Genomic DNA, 23,066 nt, shown 5'->3' with positions numbered 1-23,066 from the left:
CTTGCGTACATCCTGATTTCCAGGTATCCTTCCCTCTGGCTTCCCAGAAATTTACTAGGCATTTTACAAGGGGCCCTTTTATACTTGAAAGAGAAAACTGCTTTGTTGAATGATGATGAGAAATTAAACAAACAAACAAACAAACAAAAAAGTCTAACCCAGACAGGACTCTAAATTTGGGGAAACCCATGGCACTCTCTCAACTTGAAACGTTGGTCACAAAGATTACTCAAGGAGTTATTTTATACTACTTGTAAGAAACTGATATTTGCTGTGGGGTTTTTTTAATCCATGCGTTAATAAAAGCAAATGTTAGTTTTGTGTCTTTGATGTGTTGGGTATTTTATAACCATAGAGTTCTTTAACCCATGGCAGTTACTGGAGGTGGAACTTTTGGAGAAAACAAGTACTTGCAGAAATAAACATTTTCCCAGTACTTTTCATAGGTTCTTAAAGCAAACAGGAGGTCTGCACCACGAACATTACTTCTGGAAGGCAGAACTTTGAGTCAGGGTCTCTCTGGAGTTGCTGAAGAAAACTGGAGTCTTCCTTTTGAAGACCTTTTTAAAGCCGAGTGTGACTCCGGTTTGTCTGAAAACAAGCTGTTGTGATGAATTGCTAAATGCTAGTCTTCTCAGATTCCCTTTCAACCCTCTGCATTTAGAGGGAAAGAGGGAGAGACCTTAAATGGGAACTTTCCACATTCTTGGAATATGTAACAATTGAGATGTATTTTTTTTATTTTTTTTTTTATTGGCAGCAGGGGCTGGGGGAAGGGCATTCTGTGATGGAACTGATGTCTACCAAAAGAAAATGCCAAATAAAAGCAAGGAAGGGACTATTGGGAGGCAAGGCTGTGAATGGTCTTTTCTTAGCTTTTAGTGAGTCAGACAAGATCTCTCCCCCCGTGTGCAACAGGCTTGGTGAACGTGGGCAAAGACATGAAGACCTTTCTCTCTCCAGGTTTCAGGTCATCCACGACTGATTTCACTTTGAGTGGAAACAGGCACCCCATCCCCAGGAAAGAGACTTTCCCGCACATTTTTTAACTGCTGCTTTGTCTTTCCAAAAAGAAAACTCGTTCTCTGAATTTCCCCCAGATCCTCCAAGCACCCCGCAGAACTTAGTAGAAGCTCATTAAAGAATCGCTTTCTCCCCCCTTCCTCAGAACCCGGCAGGTACAGCCTTCAGAAGGGGAGAAGTCTTGAATAGGAAGCTGTGAAGGCAGAGAAAGCGAGTCCCAAGTCAGTGCACATTAGACCAAAGAGAGGGAACAGGAGGGAAGCCAGCCCCGCCCTGGGACTGTAAAGTCTACATTCCTCCAGCTGCAAGGTGGTGGCTACTTTATGGTTTTTCCTCCCCCCAAAATACACTCCAGCGAGCAGACTTTTTTTTCTCAGAAGTGATGCAATTCCTCAACTTCCCCCCGCCCCAGTAAAAAAGAAAAGGAAAGGCGGGGGGTGTCTTGCAACCCCTTCGCCTCGCTCAACTCCAGCCCCTCCCTTTCCTCCCAGTCTACCCCTTTCCAGCCGCTTCCCATCCCTCCCCCTCAGCCCCAAGAAAGTTTGACGACCGCAAAGGAAACCAAAAAAAAAGTTCCTTTGCCCCAGTCCTGGCGGGCGATCAGCATCTCTTTTGTTCGCGGCGAACCCACAGTCCCCCTGACGTCACCCGGAGTCCGGGCCAATCGGCGCGCGGTCGGCGGCGGCGGCGGGGGCCGGAGGGTGGGGGGAGCCGGGCGGTCCCTCCTCCCCGGCGCCCTGGGCCTCGTGGGGGGCGGGAGGGGACCGTCCCATATAAACCCTGGCGCTCGGGGCTCGGCCGCCCGCGCCGGCAGCGCTTTGCAGGGGGAGGTGAGGGAGCTCCAGGCGCGAGCGCCGGAGAGGGGACCTGCAGCCACAACTTCTCTCGTCCTCTCCTTCCCCTCTGTCCCTCGGGCCGTCCCCTTCCCCATCCCCTGGCCCCTATTTTCTTGGGGTCACCAACCCACAGAAGGCACTGGAACCTTCTCCCGCAGGTTGCAAAGGGAGACAAACTTGGTGGCAACTTGCCTTCTGGTGAGGGCGTCTCCCTCCCGCACCGTCTCAAGATGCTCAGGGGTCCGGGGCCCCGGCTGCTGTTGCTGGCCGTCCTGTCCCTGGGGACAGCGGTGCCCTCCACCGGAGCCTCGAAGAGCAAGAGGCAGGCTCAGCAAATCATTCAGCCCCAGACCCCAGTGGCTGTCAGCCAGAGCAAGCGTGAGTACCGACCGCGGGCTGAAACAGGCTGTCCCCGGGACGGGACCCTGAAGCCAACCAAAGTTGTGGCTGAAGTTTTGCGCGCGCGCGTGTGCGGCGTGTGTGTGTGTGTGTGTGTGTGTGTGTGTGTGTGTGTGCACGCCTTAATGAGAGTTGCCGAACGAGGGCACAAAAGGCTCGGGGTTTGAGCAGGCTGGTTCCGAGGGCCTTAGAATAAAATAATGCATTGGAGCACAGGGGTTCCCGCAGCGCTCTTGTCAGCGGTACCTATTAAAGTCGTCCTCCTATGAATTCATCCAAACTTGCTTTTAAGGAGGAAACTGCCTTTACATTTTCCATCTGGTATTAGTGTGATCCTTACGCTTCAGATTTTCTTTGTTACTAAATAATTGGTTAAATATTTTCAAAATGGGGGTGGTAGGAGGGTGTCCAAATAGTTACATTGTTCCGAACTTGAAAGCGATGTGATTGGTTCACAGTGCTTTGGGCCCTTCAGGATACTTCTCCAAGAACAGATCTGAATTCCTCTTCCAGTTTTTCAAAGACACACCCTCCTATAGCCTGGGCTAAAGGAAACTGCTTAAAGTTGTCCTTCTTGACTTATTACCCCAGAAAAGCATTGAAGGTCTTTGCATATTTTAAAATGTAATTCCAGGTATCTGTCTTCCAAAATGTTTCCACTCCTTTGATGTAGACCCCTGGCCAGATGGAAATGACATCATTGTATAACATTTAGCTAAGTTAAAAGAGAGAAAAAAGGAATACCTAAATATCTACATGTACGAATTGTGGTTAACTCCTTAGATAGCTAATTTCTATATATTTTAGAGTGGAATATTCTGCTCCTCTGTTGATTAACTTATTTTTCTGTTTGTTGCTTAGTCTTGTCAATTTAGTTGTGTAAGAAAATTCCATAATTTAGAAAAAAGAGAAGATGGAGATGTAATCACTTTTTTCTTCAATCATTTATAGCTGGCTGTTATGACAATGGGAAACACTATCAGATAAACCAACAATGGGAGCGCACCTACCTGGGAAATGCCTTGGTTTGTACCTGTTATGGAGGGAGCCGAGGATTTAATTGCGAGAGTAAACCTGAACGTAAGTGGTGGGAGCCTGGCAGTTAGTATCTTTTGATATATGGAGAAGTGGGTGCTTGTTAATTAAACTTAGCATTGGTAACAAAAATATGTACACCATTTTCCCAGTAGAATTGTCTATCATTTCCTCTTTAAATAACTGTTAATAACTGCTTTTATTTGTCTTTTACATGTTACTTCTACCTTTAAAACCAAACAACTAGTGTATCTGAAAGTAGTTTCTTGAGTCTACTTTTTGTTTTATTCTCTCAAAGTTTTTGATGAGAAAATGAAAGATTTTGTGTTTTCCCTCCAAAGAAACCACTTATAAAATTTTAGTTTATTAGAAAAGAATTTCAAATCTTAAACTACATGTAAGATTACGGGCCAGAAAACACTTTGGGTACTCTATTATAAAGTGATTTGTCAGTTACATAAAACCAGGAGCTGCTTACTTCAAAGTTCTCATTCTTTTATGACCATTTTTCTGTTTCTTGTAAATTATAACAACACCTGGAAAGAAGCACGGATGAGGCTAAAATGGAAATAGGATTAAGACATGACAGTGCCTGGTGGGAGGTGGAGATCTTCAAATTGTTTGCTTTTAGTGTGGACCTTGGTTTGAGTGAGCCAGAGATTACAATGGAAGCCTTCCTTCACAATCTAACCAGTCCTAAAGTAGTGCTTAATACAGTTTTTTTCCTAAGGGCCTGAGAATCCTTTACAATAGAAATTAATTTACAGAAAATCAGAGAACTGGTCAAAGTTCAAAAGTTGAGCTTCATTAAAGCCTGCAGTAAAATCTAGATCTCCCATTTTAATTTTTTACATACTTCTGTTGTACTGTGCTACTCATAGAATGAAAAAGTGAGTTTTTCTTTGGATGGGATTAGTGGAATAAAAAAGCTTTTATATATGTGAGGCTCACATGAACTTTCTTTCTCTCCTCAGCTGAAGAGACTTGCTTTGACAAGTACACTGGGAACACTTACCGAGTGGGTGACACTTATGAGCGCCCTAAAGACTCCATGATCTGGGACTGTACCTGCATCGGAGCTGGGCGAGGGAGGATAAGTTGTACCATTGCAAGTAAGGAAGACATTCTGCAAAATGTCAATAAAATAAATGAATTTCTCCATTACCGTCACTGTCACTTTCTGCTATCCATGACTGGATATTCCTAATTCGGGGCTTTACCCCAGGTGACTGGGTGCTCTTATGTCATCGCCCAACTGGATCCTATGCTTCTGGAAGATGGCTCTGTGCACAGGTGGAAACAGTGTTTAGTTTGTACGGACTTGTGAGTACCCAGTGGATCTCTTGAGTTCCATTTCAGTAAGATATGCTTGGAGGAGTTGTTCATTTTAATTTACCTGGACATCTTCAAGCTAGACTGATCAAGTGATTAGGAAGATGGTCAAGAAGAGGTGAATTAGCCATTGTGTGGTCTGCTCTTCTTGTTTGTGATGCAGAGACTTCTTGCATCCCACAGATACAGTCTGACTTCTTGTGACTTATAGGATTTACCCAGGAAACAAATCTCTATTCCCAGGGATAATATGGAATGGTTAGCCTACTAGTGTTTCCGAGGACCTTTGGGGACTGTGTTGACTCTCATTAATTCCCGTTTAGCTAAGGCAGCCTTTTCATTATTATTCACTAGGCTACCAATAGACTCTATTAACATAGCATTTAGTGGGGCACCTGGGTGGCTCAGTCAGTTGGGCATCTGACTCTTGGTTTCGGCTCAGGTCATGATCCCAGGTTCATGGGATCGAGCCCCACATCAGGCTCCACACTGAGCATGGAGCCTACTTAAGATTTTCTCTCTCTCTCTCTCTGTCTCTCTCTCTCTCTTTCCCCCTCTCCCCTGCTCTCTCTCTTTCTCTCTCTCTAAAAAAAAAAAAAATTAATATATTAATTAAATTAAATTTTAAAAAGAAAGCATTTAGTTTTTTTAATCCATCCTTTAAGTATAAGTTACTTGAAAGGCTTCTGTCCAAAAGAACAAAGCAGTCCTTTGTCAATAGACCCAATCAGCTTTTCCTGTACTTAATGTTAGGGTTTATTCAAGTTTATTGGCAGTCTTATGAATTAGTGGTCCATAGTGCTTATAATCTAATGGACAGTTTGGCCTCTGATGTGCCACTGTGTTTAATAGCTTAGAAGAGTACCCAGATTTCCACACTTGATAGGTGTGCATCTATGTGATTTCCACCAATGTGACATTTTTTATGCTGGGGTAAAACATGGGCTCTCCCACTCCTGAAAGCTGGAAAGCTATGCCCAGTGTGGCCTTTTCATTCCGTCAGCCTCAATCTGCCTGCCAGCCTTTCTTTTCTGCTTTAGGACCCAATTTCCTGTGATCTCTCTGAGGAACCAGGACTTATGACCTCTTTCTTTGCCATTCAATTTTCTGTGTGATTTCCCATCATGCTTAACCAAGACCCAAGTGACCAGACCTGTTAACTTTCCCCCTGCCTCTGATGGGAAAGCTGTTGTCTGTGTTCTTGCTTTGCCTAACCCAAGTACCTATCCTGGGTGGAACGTGAGACCTTTTCTTTCCTTTCTTTCTTTTTTTTTTAACTGAAATATTCTCTGTCTTTTTCTCTAACATTTGCTTTTTATCTTGAACAGACCGTTGCCATGAAGGGGGTCAGTCCTACAAGATCGGTGACACGTGGAGGAGACCACATGAGACCGGCGGTTACATGTTGGAGTGTGTGTGCCTTGGTAATGGGAAAGGAGAATGGACCTGCAAGCCGATAGGTGTGTGGCTCTGAGGGACGATGGAGAGGCGGGGAGGCACAGCCAACATGGTGGATTGCACCAAAGGCCCTGTGGACGCCAGATCTGAATTCCAATTCAAAAAATAGGGAAGTGGAAATTTTATTTCAACTACTGAAATAGTTCATAATCCACAGCCCTGAAGGAATCAGGCCCAAAAGTACTAACATTGGTAGATGTCTTAATTTTGTTTCAAAAGGACAGGATCGAATTGAAAGATTTAGGAAACAGTCATTTCTTTTGTCTACTGTCTCATTGCTGCTTTCTCGTTGGTCAAGATATAAATTATTTAAAAGAAAAAAAATAGCACTTTTGACATCTTTCTTTATTGGAACACGCTGGACTGAAACAATACTGTGTGTGCTCTGTCACACCTTGGTAATTTTTCTTTTTCAAACTCAAACTTTTTGAGCTTCTTTTGGCCTTAATCTTAAACTCTATAAACACAAGTCTAAGTCTCTGCCTGTAGATTTGAATATATAAATTGTTCCTGAATCAGACTTTTTGTGTTGTAGTTATTATAGAAATCAGATTTTAAACAGCTTTCTTGTCTTTTTTTATGCATTCATAATTAAGATCGGAATTGTGGGTGTTTTGTCCCCCACAGATGAATACATATACAGATCCTTTTCACTCAAATACTTGTGTGAGAAATGTTACTAGCTGAATATATATAGTCTATGTACTTATTAGGAGAATAGAATTTCCGCCTGCCGGCTCGTCTTGGGCTTTCTTTCACTTTGGTTACTTACTATGTGCTTAGTTATAGGGCGTGCCTTTCTTTTTGAACAGAGTACCACTTAAAAAAATGTGGCTGGATTTTTGCTTACACAATATACTTTAAATTACAAGGAGCCTGCACAATTCAAAATAACCCTTTCCCCCCCGCCCCTGTTTTTCATCCAAATTTCCTTACAGCTGAGAAATGTTTTGATCATGCTGCTGGAACTTCCTACGTTGTTGGAGAAACTTGGGAAAAGCCATATCAAGGCTGGATGATGGTGGATTGTACCTGTTTGGGAGAAGGCAGTGGACGTATCACCTGTACTTCTAGAAGTACGTCTTAGTTCTTTTGCTCAAGATGAGGCGAGGTATTGTTTTCTGGATTCCTAGAGAGACCTGTATGTAACGTGATGTCACTTATAACACACCCACCACACCAGCATGCTTTGGTAACATTTGGATGGCAAGAAAAATTCCACAATCAACTTATTCTGTTTCTTCAAAGAAAACTATAAAGTTTAATAATAAGGTCTTCGGCTATGAGTGACTAAGAAAGATCCCAAATATGCATTAAAATGCCAAATATGCTGTGGACCTGAAGATTAGTTGCAAATGTTTGATTAAATTATCACTGAGATATTTTCCAAGTATTAAAAGCAAAGAAATCTTTAAAATCCATGCAAATACATCTTTGGGTATGTAGGTACTATTAACAGAGAATGGAGTGAAGCTCTAAAGTTTTAGGTTTCCTTCTATGTTTGAAATTTAACTGGGGCATATTCACTGGCAAAACTGATGAAAATAAAAAGTACATATAGGTTAAAATTATGTGCCTACGTGGGACTAAGGACAGTGTCTCTTACCCAAAGCTCTTAAATAGGCTTCTTAGTGCCATAAAGAAGCTGACCTCTAGCACCCCTGCTGCTCCTTCCAGGATTGTCTGGAGGTCCTACCTGTTGCCCTAGGGACTCAAGGCTCCTCTTTTGAACTTTTCAGACCAAAGGCAACTAGTTTATTGAAGCAAAACAACCATTAATGTTGCTGGTATAAATAAATTCTAAGTCAAATCTCAATATATTGAACCTATTTTGTTTATCTAGGTTAAAGTGTTTAACCATCTTAAAATGTTCAAACTCTAAATTTGAATTCTTTGCTAACAAAAAAATGAGTCTTTCATGGAAAGTGATAATAATTCTGGCAGACTCTTTCCCAGAAACTTGCTTGTTCATTAGATCTTTTGCATTTAGAATGTTATTATGATCATCAGACTTTCAAGACCTTGGTGGCAAAGTTTTAGCTCAAAACAAAGTAAGTGTCTGACTCAAACCCTCATCTATTATTTAAAGTTCTTCTAATAGCAAGCTGGGGGAAAGTTCCTCAAAGAAAAGTCGTGTATTGCATGAAATTTTGTAAGTCCCCAGTTTATACAGGATGGTATAGGAATGCAAAAAATAAATTGGACATTAGTACAGCCTCCAAAAGCACTTACTTAGTCGGTCAGGGAGATAAGAAAGGCTTATACATATTCATTTTCTACAAAGTGTAATATTAAGGGCTTCAAGAAAAATACTGAAAATAGTGCTACGGGGGTTTAGGGAAGTACTTTTCCCTGGGATATGGAGAAAAGCTATAATATCTTCCTCCAGACCTCCATTCTGATGCTAGATCAATGTGGGTGTGTATTTGTGTGCACTTACATCAACCGTCTAATTATGGTCTCTTTCACCTCGTGCTGTGATTTTCTGATTCATACAGAAATCAAATCCTCCCTCCTCACATTGTAGCATATGGGCAAAACTGGATTATAACTGAAACAATCTATTTGTCAGATAATTGAACACATACACTAATGGCAATTTAGTTACAAATGATCACTTTATGTTAATAATTCCATTTTTCCATGAAAGGTTCACACTGAGCCATTCAAAAGAAGCCATTTGACTGGTAATTTTAAATAGGTGTGTGTTGGGGAAGGTTAGAAGAGAACATTTTAAAGAAGTTGGCAGTACTCTGAATTTTCTTACATAACAAATGAAAAAAGAGATGCTACTGTTTTTTATAGCTTCTTTGGGGCAGTTGGGGGGAGACCTTTTGAAACCTGCTTGCCTCCTATTGTTTCCCACTTTCTAAAGAAAGTCCCCTGTTGAAAGGCTGGTCATATCCAGCAATTACTGGGAGAAAGCTGGGAGAGCATGAGAAGGAAAGAGAGGGGGAAAATAGAAAGCCAGAGAATGAATTTGATCCAAGGACCAATGTGAAAACAATTTTTTTTTAAATTAATGGATGAAAGATGATGAAAAAGTCCTTTGGCAAAAGCGAAGAGGAACGAGACTAAATCCTACAAAGTCACACATCTCCCTTTCTGCTCTAACAAATGGAATCCCATCTTTCAGAAGGTTGACACCTGTGGTACCAGAGCCACATAGAAACCTACCACCAGAGAATAGCTCACCAAACTTTAAACCACTACGTTCTTTTTTTAGCGTTGACTTGAGCATTTGCCCAGCTTGACATGACGTGTATATTGAAATGCTTCCTTTCTGATACAGACAGATGCAATGACCAGGACACCAGGACATCCTACCGAATTGGCGACACGTGGAGCAAGAAGGATAATCGGGGGAACCTGCTCCAGTGCATCTGCACAGGCAACGGCAGGGGGGAGTGGAAGTGTGAGAGGCATGCGGCTCTGCAGACCACATCCGCTGGTGAGGCACAGAACTAGCCAGAAACCGCAGCACGTTTCGAAACCTATTTCTGCAAATCCATCTTTCCTTTGACACGCCATTTGAGGATGAGTTTGCCATGTTTCTGCTAATAATCTGAGTTCATTTACAGACTGCTAGTTGTTAAAAACTTTGTTTAATATCAGGTTTTAAATTTTTAAAAAATGAAATAAAAATAGATCTTAGAGGGAACAAAAGGAGGTTTAGCCCCAAGAGATTAAACGATGTTTAAGGCAATGCCAATGTTAAAAAACCCACACAATTAAGATATAGATATATATGTAGATATGCACACATATACATTCACATACATATGCATTTTTTTACATAAGCATTTTTAATACCTAAAGTGCATTTTAATGGAAATGAAAGGGTTATGATAGGTTACACGACTACTTGGTTCTTCTGCTAGGAAAAGGGAAAAAAGTACATTTGTTCTTTTCCAAACTGGAATATGTTTCCTTGTCCTGACATTCAGCTTTCTTTGTAGCGGAAACAATTCTTTATGCGTGGTTTCCATGCTCCAGCAGACTTTGTTGCATTCCATAAAATAATGCACAATCATTTTCTTCATGTATTGGCATTTACAATTCGAGAAATTCAGAGGAGGCCTAGGGATGAGAATGAATGACACAATGTCTAAAGCACTTAAAAAAAAAAAAAGTAGTTTTCATTATTTCTGGCACAAGAGCAAGATCTTTGCATTGTAACTTGTTTTGTAAGAGTCTGAAGACAGAAATAATGGCGATCACGGGTGTGTGCTTCTGTTATCCTTCTTAATATGTTCTCATCAAGTTTTCACTGCATAATGTACTAGCATTATTGTTTAGCCCGTTATCAATCAACCATTTAACCATAAATAAAAATATTATTCGTTTAGATTTTTCTCCCTTTGGTGAATTTTCGTCTTGCTCTGAGCACTTCCAAAGGTAAACAAGATTAGACTTGGTAGTATCTTTGAGTTATTTGATTATTTTCATTTTTATTTTATTGATTGATTGGTTGATTGAGAGAGAGAGAGAGAGAGAGGGAGAGAGAGAGAGAACAGGTGAGGGGCAGAGGGAGAGCAAGAGAAAGAGAGAGAATCCCAAGCAGGCTCCATGCACAGTGTGGAGCCCGAAGGAGGGTTCCATTTCACAATGGTGAGATCATGACCTGAGCTGAAATTAAGGGTCGGACACTTAGTGACTGAGCCACCCATGCATCCTGAGGTTTTTGATTATATCAGTGAAATTACTGCTAACCAAAAAAACAAACAATTATAAACATCAATCTACTGAAATAGTTTATGTTTTATTTTTTTCCCTCCTCCAGCTCCCCTACTGAAATCGTTTAAATTAAAAGGGTAATTGAGGTATAACAGGATAAGGATTCAATAAATGTTATCTATTTTTATTAATATTACTAATATTTTACAGAAAAGGTTCTGTTTAAAAAGTTTGAGAAGCATTGGGTCAAACAAAATGGATCCTGCTTCTATGAGATCTTTGTGTTACTTTGTACTGTGGCTCTTCAGTGGGGTATATACAGATGCCCACTCCCCGGTGTGTATGACCTTGGGACCCATTGTATGTAAAGTGTCTTTGGGTTCTAGTGGTGAGCAGGGCTTAGAGAGATGCTGAATTCAGTCCATCAGTTATTCTGGCATTCATTCTGACTCTTCTGTGGGCCTGGCCTTTGAGAGAGCAGATTTCCAACAATTTAGAGAAAAGATCAACATATTGTGTTGTCTTACTCTGAAAACAAAGCTGTGTTAAGCGGATTGATTGGGTTTAGAAACACACACACACACACACACACACACACACACACACACACACACCGATTCTCAAATAATCCTGGGGGGAAACAAAATGTGGAAGGAGGAACAACTTCTAGAGAATCCAGAATGGCTGCCCAGGATGCTTTCATTGAGCTCAGAGTTAAACAGACGACCACAGGTCTGCTGCAGGGTGTCAGGGACTTCTCAAAAACAATATTGGCAAGAGAAATGCCTAGTTACATTGAACGTATAGAAGCTGCTAAGAGAGCGAGGGTGAGGCAGACCATTCCAGGAGAAGGGAAAGACATGAAGACAGTACAGGGTACAATGAGTGAATGAGGAGACAAGGCTTACACCAGGGAAGGACGTGGTCAGAGGTGAGCTGGAAGAACTTAAGTGTGGAGGATTATGAAGCTGTGGACCATGTTCTTCCTGGATTGAGTGAGGAATCGTTGAGGGCATCTGCTCTGTTGAGTGGCAGGATAATGTCTGTGATTTAGAAATATAATCCAGATAAGCTGGAAGATGGAGACCCTTTGGTTAGACTCTTATAGGTTATTTCCTAGGCTGAACGTAAAAGCTAACAAAGGGAGGGGCATTTCTTTTCAGTTCCAGATCAGTAACACCATGGATTTCAGAGTGATCTGTATGGGACCCTGAAGATCCCCACTCCAGAAAGTAGTTAGTTGGTTTCTCTCACCCAGCTTTATGACTTTCCTTTCTCATGCCCTTAGGATCTGGCTCTTTCACAGATGTCCGAACCGCCATTTACCAGCCCCAGCCTCACCCCCAGCCTGCTCCATACGGTCACTGTGTCACAGACAGTGGTGTGGTTTACTCTGTGGGGATGCAGTGGCTGAAGACACAAGGAAATAAGCAAATGCTGTGCACTTGCCTGGGCAATGGTGTCAGCTGCCAAGAGACAGGTCTGTATTATCTTTTCAAAAAATAATACTGATAGCTTTTTATTATTAAATTTTTGAGAAGCAGTACATTCATTTACAAAAACAAAAACAAAAACAAAAACAAAAAAAAAAACAAAGTAAAACAATAAAGCAAACAAGAAAAGCTTATAATCTTACCACCCTGTGATAACAACCAGGGTTGGCATTTCATATATTTTCTTCCAATCTTTTTAATCTACGTATTTTCTTTCCTGTAGTGGGGATTAAACTGCTATGTATTATCTTTATTTGTCTAAAATGTTGTTATAAGAGGGCTGCTTTCTGAATAGCAAACCAACCATATTTTATACTCTGAATCTCAAATTTTTGGAGCTTCATGATGCAAACTTTCAACAACTTAATACATTGCTTCTGGGCTACAAAAGTGGTAGTAACCACTATAGTGGTATAACTATATAATTGGTAGTAACCAATAACAATTGGTACCTTTGACTTTTTCCCTAGAATAACCTCATGTATTAATTATTATGGCACCAACAGAGTTCTGTATATCACTCCAGTATACTTTGAACAGCATTCTTAACTAGTCTGTATTAATACACCATTGCAAATTGGGAAACTGAGGCACGGCAGCAAAGGTGGCAACAAAGGACATGGGCAGAGGAACTCAGGTGTCACTCTATTCACAAAAGATAGGTTTCCTGAGTAATACATTTAGACTGACTAGGTGATTCTCTGTGCTGGCTGCTTGAAGGCACAAGCTTAGTCTCCATTAAGCTATAAAGAAGCAGCTACTGGTGGGAGATAAATGCAGCTCTATTTACTGAGACCCTTTTGGTTGTGCTTGTAGCTGTAACCCAAACCTACGGTGGCAATTCAAACGGGGAGCCGTGTGTCTTACCATTCACCTACAACGGCAGGACTTTCTACTCCTGCACCACAGAAGGGCGACAGGATGGACATCTCTGGTGCAGCACAACTTCCAATTATGAGCAAGACCAGAAATATTCCTTCTGTACAGACCATACTGGTGAGTCTCCCAGGAGGAAAGCACAGCAGTGAGAAAAACCCATTTCTCACGCCCTATTTTTATTTGCCAGCCTTCTGGGCATTCATCTTGAGGCTGCAAAAGATGTATCACTTTTGTTCAGTCTGGACCCAGGAGATGTGAAGCAAACTTAGCAGCTGAAGATCCTTCCATGTTCCCCAGGACCCTTGGGAAATGACACCGAGGGGAAAGCCCTCCTGTTCAATTATTTCTGACACACTGGGATTATGATGTGATTAAAGATGCGGGTATATTAACATCCGTAGGCAATCCCCCAGTGCTAAAGAATACACAGGATGAATGCCTGAGTGCTTTTGCTTCTCTACTGGTTAACACTATGTTTTATTCAAAGCAACCATTTGATCTTTTCTCTTTTGGCTGGGAAAATGAGAGTGAAATTGGATTTAAATCTGTTTTGAAGGTGAAGGTGAATACGCTAAGGAAGCTTGAGACTATATTATCAGGCATCCTTTCTTCTGAGGTAGACTCCCCGTGAATTAGCTGCAGAGACCTGGCTCGCTCGGAACCTTCCTGTGGTAATTCCCCACTGTAAGCTGGGGTCATATGAAGCTGTATGCTTAGTCCCCACTGTAAGCTCAGTTGTCATATTATTTCTTCCTATTTGTCTGTTATTCTGGGCAGTTTTGGTTCAGACTCGAGGTGGAAATTCCAATGGTGCCTTGTGCCACTTCCCCTTCCTGTACAACAACCACAACTACACGGACTGTACTTCTGAGGGCAGGAGAGACAACATGAAGTGGTGTGGAACAACGGAGAACTACGATGCTGACCAGAAGTTCGGATTCTGCCCCATGGCTGGTAAGACAAAGCCCTGTAGACACCCATTTAGCAGTAAGACAGAAGAATAGTGTCCGGTTTACTCCTATTTTACCCATTAAGTCTTAATTTTCAGACAGCATGCAACTCTGTAAGATATATTTATATACATATAGTTATATAATATCATATATAATTATTATATATTATATAACCATTCATATAATTATAAAATCCTTTCGATATAGTTGAATTCCAAAAACATATAAATGCAATAAAAATGCTTTTTTTTAAAGTCTGGAAATGCACATATTTTACAGGTTTGTCATTTTTAAAGAGCACACAACTTACAGCATTTAATACATAACTGCTGTAGTCACAGACCCACGATATTTACAACATAATTTTGGTTTGATTAGAATAAGCCCGGTCACTTATTAAATACCAAAATGACCAAAACTCTGCTTTTCTTTCAAGTATGAGATCTTTTCTTTTTTAAGGGGGATCTAGTTTGTAAGGATAGAGAAAGGGGGGCCAATACCTTTTCTTTGTTCTCAAATTTCAAGAACCCCATAGGTTACAGTTGATCTTGTAGTTTTGGAACTGAGAAGCCATGCACCGTATGTTGTGGAATGTGAGGCCATGAAACATAAGAAAACTACTTATACTTTTATATCTTTCAACACAAGAGAATGTCGGATTTAGAAGAAATACATGCTTTAGCTTATAATTCTATACCCAAATGCATAGTTTCCCTTCAGGATAGAATAAGCTGGAAGTAGAAAAAATTATGCGGCAGTAGTCAACATCAGTCTTCTACAAAAATGCAAGCCCTCTACATGAATGTGTAGGCATTATTGTGGTTTAACATCCCTCAACCTTTCCTGTAATTATTCCCTACAACATACTTCACCTGTGGACTATGTTTGCTCCCTCTGGTACTTAAAACCCTACACATGCAGAGAGCAGCCCTGAGACTTCTTTGAGGCACACCAGATTGCTTTCCAACCAATTCTTGGTTATCCTATTAGCCTAAGGACTGATAATACTGCACATGTTTTTATACCTTGTGATCATTTCTCCATCCATTTCTATATAGCCCATGAGGAAATCTGTACAACCAATGAAGGGGTCATGTATCGCATTGGAGATCAGTGGGACAAACAGCATGATATGGGCCACATGATGAGGTGCACATGCGTTGGGAATGGTCGTGGAGAATGGACTTGTGTCGCCTACTCTCAGCTCCGAGGTATGCTTGCTTATTAATGAGAGCATGTGAAAGGACCAAGACTGCAGAGAGGACCAAGTTTTGTGGACATTTGTACTTTCCAAAAGCAGGAGAGGAAATGTGTGACGCCATGCCATCAGTCTACAGTGCTAGATAGGTTTGTCATGTTAGGCAGCCAGTGGAGAGAAGCTGGCAGAGCACTTATAAAATTTGAAACATTCCCAGGATGTAAGTACTTAGGCTGAGAAGATGACTTCAAAGGCTAGAACACAATTATTTGATCCTGTTAGCTTTTAGTTACACCATTGGATTCATGTCTAGAAAAGATTGAATAACTTCTGTAAAGAAAAGAGACTTTGCTATTCTAAAAACAGATCCTTGCAGATCCAAATTGAAGGTGACAATCAGAGACACCTATTTCTTTTGCTCAGTTCAATTTTTTTTCCCTTGGATCCTGGGATATAATATAGGGATATCGATTTATGAAAACCATGTTGGTACTTCTGTTTCTTTGATTTGAAGAGTACGATTTAGGTACAACTCTGAACCAATAAATAGTCCATATAACTGGTGTGTTGACCTTGGCCTGAACTTGTTCTCCTTTTGTGGGTAACACAATACCAGAGTAATAATAATTCTACATGATGTTGCAGAACAGAAAGGAAAGACGTACAGACTAACTCTTCATTTTACAGAGGAAGGAGCTGAGACCCAAAAAGGGAAAGTAATTTTCTCAGGATCTCTCAGAGAGTTTGGAACACAGTTGGCCTACTCTTGTGTTTTGTTTTGTTTTGTTTTTAATTTCACAAATGCCATCGATGTTATTTTATTTCCCAAATCCAAATATCTCCCCACCCCAGCCATTCCAGAGATCAGACCATCACACCATGCTGGGTACTCCATAAGTATGCTTAATTTTCCTCCTATTTCTCATAGCACGCAGAGATCTAAAGGACATTATCAAATTAGCAAGAACTTTTCCAAAAGTAAAACATGTATTTGTTTAAAAATTATCTTTCCACAGGAAGGTGTATTTTACCACATTCTTTACTTAGTTGCATAGACTTTGACCTCTGATATTTAAGTTTATAAAAAAGTTGATAAGACAGAGAATTTTTTTTTCCAAATCCTGTATTCCTGACCAAGGTTTGAAAAAATGTTCTTTCTATGCTAGTATAAAAGTTATTTTAGTGGGAGGTGTTGGTAATTTAGTGGGAAAAAAACTGTATGCTTTGAAAAACATGACTTTTTTTTTTTATCTCATCATGAAACTTAAAAAAGTTCTCCACCATCCCACTGTCTCCTAAACAGATCAGTGTATTGTTGACGACATCACTTACAACGTGAATGACACATTCCACAAGCGTCATGAAGAGGGGCACATGCTGAATTGTACCTGCTTTGGTCAGGGCCGGGGCAGATGGAAATGCGATCCCGTTGGTAATTAGCCTCATGTCTCTAGGAGGTTTTGGACGCTGGGACTAGTTAACAAGTTTCAGATAAGGAGAGCCATTTGATATTACATAATGGAAGTTGACTCCAGACTTTGATCAATGGCTTGCAGAGAGCTTTGCAAAGTCTTTTCTCTAATCATAGACCAAGATACCAGTTTGATAGTGACAGTTATCTATTTTTGTTGAGTTTGGTAACACATGCAGGTTTATTTTAATGGAATGGAATTAGTTCTTTGGTTCTGAATCATAAAGAGAATCCATGTTATGAAAGAGAACTTTACTTTGCTGACTGTGCAATAACGCGGGCAAGTGAGCATGCCAGTAAATACCTCCTTCCAAATACTTTATTTTTCTTGGCTGCCCTTTATAATAGATCTAAGCAAATAGTGAAGATTGAGCCTTAAAAGAGCTGTGTGGCCAGCCTTAAGGTAATCCATTAATATTCCCTTACCAAAGGAGACCTATTGCTCACCACGAAAACAAACTGATCAGATGAGTTTGTTTGACATGAGATTATCAAAGCTGAGAGAGAAGCCTGAGAGGTTTTTTTTTTAGAAACTGCTCAGCAAGTAGTCGTTGTTAAAATCTAGTTCATCCATGTGCATGTAAAATTAAGCACTCCAAAATTTAAAGAGGTATATAAAGTGATCCTTTGTTCTTACTATTCAAACGGTAAGTTAGTGCATCAATATAGGTTAAATATAATATCTAATTTATTGTTCCAAAATTGATATTCAGAATGTCAGTATATACTGAAATCTAAATAATAAATTTTTTATTTAGAAATACCGTCTTTTTTGGGGCACCTGGGTGGCTCAGTAGGTTAAGTGTCTGACTTCAGCTCAGGTCATGATCTCACGGTCTGTGAGCTTGAGCCCCGGATTGGGCTCTGTGCTGACAGCTCGGAGCCTGGAGCCTGCTTCAGATTCTGTGTCTCCCTCTCTCTCTGCCTCTCCCCAACTCATGCTGTCTCTCTCAAAAATAAATAAAACTTGAAAAAAATAAAAAATTAAAAAAAGAAATATCATCTTTTTAGAAAGCTAAACATTTCTCCCAATGGGTACTTTTTTTTTTACTACTACTAATTGCTCTGTAAGGTAAAAGATATGAACAAAACATTTTGTAACCACATATATTTGTAAGGACAGTTGCCTCTCTGCCCCTCCCCAGCTCATGCTCTGTTTCTCTTTCTCTCTCAAAAATAAAAAACATTAATTTTTTTTTAAATGTAAGGACAGTTGCAAGTTTCCATTAAAATTAAGAATATATGGTCTGAAAATTTTTAAAAAAGGAGGGGGAGGCGTCTGGGCTCAGTTGGTTGAGCATCCGACTTTAGCTCAGGTCATGATCTTATAGTTTGTGGGTTTGAGCCTTGCATCAGGCTCTGTGCTGACATGACAGCTCAGGGCCTGGAGCCTACTTCAGATTCTGTGTCTCCCTCTCTTTCTGCCCCTCCCCTACTCACACTCTGTCTCTCTCTCTCTCTTTCTCTCAAAGATAAATAAGCATTAAAAAATGTTTTTTAAAGAATATAGGAGCGCCTGGGTGACTCAGTCAGTTAAGCATCCAACTTTGGCTCAAGTCATGATCTCACAGTTCGTGGGTTCAAGCCCCGCATCGGGCTCTGTGCTGACAGCTCAGAGCCTAAAGCCTGCTTTGGATTCTGTGTCTCCCTCTCTCTCTCTGCATGTCCTCTGCTCATGATCTGTCTCTCTCTGTCTCTCAAAAATAAATAAACCTTAAAAAATTAAAAAAAAAAATAATATATGGTCTAGCACACTGAAATGAAATTTGTACCTCCCTGTCTTCAATGCTGCTTCTTCTGCTTGTTTATATTTTAGACCAATGCCAGGATTCAGAAACCCGAACATTTTATCAAATTGGAGACTCCTGGGAGAAGTACGTGCATGGTGTCAGGTACCAGTGCTACTGCTATGGCCGTGGCATTGGGGAGTGGCATTGCCAACCTTTGCAGACCTATCCAGGTAAGTACCTTTCTTAGTGCAAACTGAGAGTCTTTAACGGAGTTTCCAAAACAGAGCAGCATCAGTATTTTTAATACTCTGATGCCTGCATTGGCCTCCTCTCTATTTTCTTTTTCTCATGTCTCTAATAATCAGATGTTTGACTAAAATAATTTTCCTTTCTCCTCCATCAAGTTAAAGGTGTGCTCAGCTGTGAAAATGTGCCTGTGTGTAAATTTGTTCCTGAACACTATAGAGCGTTCCATTAGGTTAAAACACTCTGGCTAATTTCATCTCATGTCCCCACGTGGAAATAGAAACCATACCGTGAACTATACTGGAAGTAACGTGTGGGGTTGTATGTTACAGCTCTTAACAGAAAGGTTGCCTAGAGAGATTATGTGAAATACAATATAGGGTATGTGTGTTCACTCACCATTTCATCTGGGGCTTCTTTGTGTCAAAATTTTCATTTGTTTGATCAGTTGGAGTCTAGAACAAAGTATCCTCGGTCAAGAGTTGAGTAATTTGGTCAATTTTCTGCCTACGCAGTTCAAATATTCTCAAATGTTTATTGCTGGGTTCGTTTTTTTTTTTCTTTTCTTTTTTTTTTTTTCTTTTTTTTAGGTCACAGGACATAATGCCTAGCTGGAGGTGTGATTAATTCATTTTAGACAAAAAAACATTTTTTAAATTTAATTTTCACTGAGTGATTATAATAAGACACGGTGAATTATGAAGCTCAAATTTTTAGGCACCAGTTATTTGAGCAACTACTAAGCTGCAAAATCTCCTAGGCCTCTGTTACCCTTAGACCTGAAACATGGGCTACATTCAGAAACAAAAAGAAGTTGGGAGAGCATCAGATTCTGCCTATGACAGAAATTAAGATTAAGTGAACTAGGGACACCTGGGTAGCTCAGTCGGTTAAGTGTCTGCCTTTGGCTCCAGTCATGATCTCACGGTTTGTGGGTTTGAGGCCCATGTCAGACTCTTTGCTATCAGTGAGGAGTCTGCTTGGTATCTTCTGTCCCCCTCTCTCTCTGCCCCTTCCCTGCTTGTGCCCTGTCTCCCTCTCTCTCTCTCTCTCTCTCTCTCAAAAATAAACAGAAAAAGATTAAGTAAACTAAATCCCTCCATAATGTCATAAGAGATTAGTATCTCTTATTACACATTCACTATCACAGAAAACAGGATATGGAACAATTTGGCCAAAGGTAGAGTTTGCCAAGACATGGGTCCTGGCTGTAGGCTGTGAAAGAGTTCCATGTCAAGCTTCACTCACTAGTTTCTCATCTGTAAAATGGGGATATTAAAGTTGATTGCCTTTAAAGTTCCTTCTAGCACAAACAACCTAACAATCTCTGATCCTAAACACTAACCGCCCAGATACACCCTTCCAACAAACTTGGAAGAAACACTGCTCTCCCCAGTCCTCAGTCACTGCCAGGGCCGTACAAGGTGACTTTGCTTAAACAAGCTCACAGCACAAATTGACCTGGCTCTTAAATTGTATTCATGGTGAATTTAGGTGTAGGAATCACTTAAAATATATTTTTTTTATTTAATAACGTTTAAAATATCTGATTGCAGAAGAACCTTAAGTTCAGAAATGATATATATATATTTTTTCCTTTAATGAGGCAACTAAAGGGTAGAGCCTTCTAAAGAAATGCTCCTGAGTTTCTATGTTTATGGTTGTTATTGTTGTGGCAACTTGTCGAAAATTGTCCTCAATGATTTAGAGAAAAAATTTTTTCTCACCCTTTTACAATGAGCCTATTCACAAAACTGCTCGCTGGAAGCATTTAGGTGAACCGGACAGGGGTGAAATCTACATGGGAAGGAAGCCTTCTGCTTTGGAGTTTACTTGTTGACTTTGTTCCTATTTTTTAAAAAGGGTAAGAAGAATGCTCAGGGAACACAGAGAAGGAGATTTGGAGAGGGGATTGGTGTTTGCCCTCAGTACGTGGTTGGGTGCTTATCTCCATGCCTGGTTTGCTCAGTGGTTCATGCCTAGCGCGCGGGGCTTCATGAGGTTGGGGAGAATAAAGGAACCACAGATGACCAGTAGACTGTCTCTGAGCCTTGCCCTGTTTGCTCCCATCTACAGAGGATTTGGTGGAGTTGTTCAAACTCAGAGAAGATAAGAGGCATTTGGTTTGTCAATAAACAGCCATGGAAGCACAGATCTCAGCAAACAAAATAGAGAAAAAAGGACTGAGTCACAAACTCATAAATATTTAACTTCCCCAGGGTCATCGTTCCTGGAAATGATTCATTTTGGCCTTATTTTAAACTGATTTTAAAAGCATACACATTGTGTCATATCTTTACTTAACTATTTTATGGTTAGCCTGAGCAGATTGAATAAGAGAGGGAGTAAGGTTTTTACTGGTAATTGCTAGTATATACCAGTTAGGTTAATTTTATTTTACCAAATCTAACCAATGTAAATGATGTCAGAATTTTCAGATGTCCTGTCTTCAAATCATATGTAGATTCAAGTCTAGTGGTAACCAGAATTTAGTTGGCCTTACAAATGATGGACACGGGCTCTTTACTCTCTGATAAAAAATACACTAAATGCATGAAATCCACACTGATGTTCAGTGGTCTATGGTACAAGCCTAAATTTTAAAACCTATAATTTCAAACCAGTGCTTGAAAGTTTAGAAAGAGAAAAAACTTCTGTAGTTTTGCTCCATCACTGAGGTAAAAACAAGTGAGTCACCTTTTTTGTTTCCCTCCCCTCTTGTTTATTACCTTGTGGACCCAGGAACAGGATTAGGGTTAAAGGTGGACAGTAATTGTCATTTGTATTGTCTTTCTAAAACTTAACAGACATTCAACCATCATAAACTTTTTCTTTTAATTAAAAGCTAATTTTTTTCCGAGCAGTTTTAGGTTCATAGCAAAATTGAAAGGAAGATACAGAGCTTCCCGTACAGCCCCTGCCCCACACATGCCCAGCCTCCCCTATTACAAACATTCCGACCCAAGCGGTGCATTTGTTACAATCAATAAACCTGCATCAAGACACCATTTTCACCCCAGGTCTTTGGTTTACATGAAGGATCACTCTTGGTGTTGTACATTCTATGGCATCATAAACCTTTTCCTCCCTCAAAATCATGACTGCCAAATTAAATAATATACATATCAGAGGTCTCTTTACCTAAGGAAATTATAGTAGGAATTCTTTAAAGGATTGATATTTGAACAACCTTATGCCAATTATTGTAAGTAATTTAAGGACCTGATATTCCTGTATTTACTGATGTTCACGGAAGTCACATCTCTAACATTTTGCTTCACCATTTGTCTTTAAAAATTTATTTGTATTTTTGAGGAGCTTCATGAACAGAAGGGGTAATTCAAAGAGTGACATGGAATTATAGAAAACTAAGAATTCTGTACATGGATTTTGATATTTATGTGGCTTAGAAATAGGTGCATTAAATGAAATTAAGATTCAAAGAATCTTAACTTGTTAGTTTTCAACCACTTTGAATTATTCTCAGTGTGGAAGTGAGCATATTATTGTAAAACTTTTAAGTCTATGCAGAGATGCAAGTTATATATTTGTTCTGCTACAGAAAACTTTGTTTTCAAAGAGAATTTGACAGCAAAGATAATTAGGTTTGAAAATCAATATTTTTTTTTTCCTAAGAGCTTTCAGAAAACCTAAATCTGTTAACAATCTGGTGAAATACTTTACTAAACTTGCAAAATTTTGCTGTCTTTGATAGAGTGGCAGTTAGAAATTCTTGGAAAGGTTATGACAAGAAACTTTGTTTTCATTTCAAAAAAGTTGAACATTGACATCATGAAAAAGACAGTGTTTAGGGAAAAGATGTGTTCTGCTCAGCAAGCATAAATTTTCTGGGTAATTCATTATTATCCTAAGTGGAGTCTACACTATTAAGAAATTAATTCCATTTTCCTTATATTGTTTTTTCTTTAAAAAAACATACTTTAAATTTTGTAGGAAACAATAATACATACTGAGATGTGGAAATACTGAATTTAGTATATACTTCAACCTGTCATTTCAGCTGATAATTGCTTTTCAAAAAAAAAAAAGTTTGATCTCTTAATAACATGGCCCATCAGTGATATGATTTTAGAGTATACTTACTAAGTAAAAATAAAATGAAAACTTTTTCCCTAATGGGATGCGTAGGCTGATAAGAAATAAAACTGAACCTGTAATTACTGCTTTTGTGTATTCATCTAGGATTCTACCCCATTTAGAAATATGGGTGTTTTATATCATGTCATATGACCTTTAGAATGTTGTTTCCTTCTTAGTGGGTGGATTCATTCTAGATGAAAGGCTTCACAAATGAGAATTTGTTTTAAAGAAGCTT

General features: G+C 39.8%; 1 protein-coding gene across 12 annotated transcripts in view; it reads left to right on the top strand.

The window, feature by feature from the left end:
• Positions 1-1,976: 1,976 nt before the first annotated feature.
• The window catches only part of FN1 (fibronectin 1), a 69,467-nt gene continuing 48,377 nt past the window's right edge, over positions 1,977-23,066 (top strand). For all 12 annotated transcript variants that reach the window (XM_042950069.1, XM_042950066.1, XM_042950065.1 and 9 more), the window contains exons 1-12: positions 1,977-2,237; positions 3,210-3,338; positions 4,268-4,405; positions 5,954-6,085; positions 7,022-7,159; positions 9,376-9,534; positions 12,049-12,240; positions 13,070-13,249; positions 13,910-14,086; positions 15,144-15,296; positions 16,587-16,715; positions 18,571-18,714. In XM_042950069.1, coding sequence (XP_042806003.1) covers positions 2,090-2,237; positions 3,210-3,338; positions 4,268-4,405; positions 5,954-6,085; positions 7,022-7,159; positions 9,376-9,534; positions 12,049-12,240; positions 13,070-13,249; positions 13,910-14,086; positions 15,144-15,296; positions 16,587-16,715; positions 18,571-18,714 — 1,819 coding nt within the window. In that variant the 5' untranslated portion in view covers positions 1,977-2,089. The remainder of the gene's footprint in view (positions 2,238-3,209; positions 3,339-4,267; positions 4,406-5,953; positions 6,086-7,021; positions 7,160-9,375; positions 9,535-12,048; positions 12,241-13,069; positions 13,250-13,909; positions 14,087-15,143; positions 15,297-16,586; positions 16,716-18,570; positions 18,715-23,066) is intronic.

This window comes from Panthera leo, chromosome C1, assembly GCF_018350215.1.
Source record: "Panthera leo isolate Ple1 chromosome C1, P.leo_Ple1_pat1.1, whole genome shotgun sequence".
NCBI lineage: Eukaryota > Metazoa > Chordata > Mammalia > Carnivora > Felidae > Panthera > Panthera leo.
Note: the sequence above shows the minus strand (reverse complement) of the source record. Positions and strands in the feature narration are given on the sequence as shown.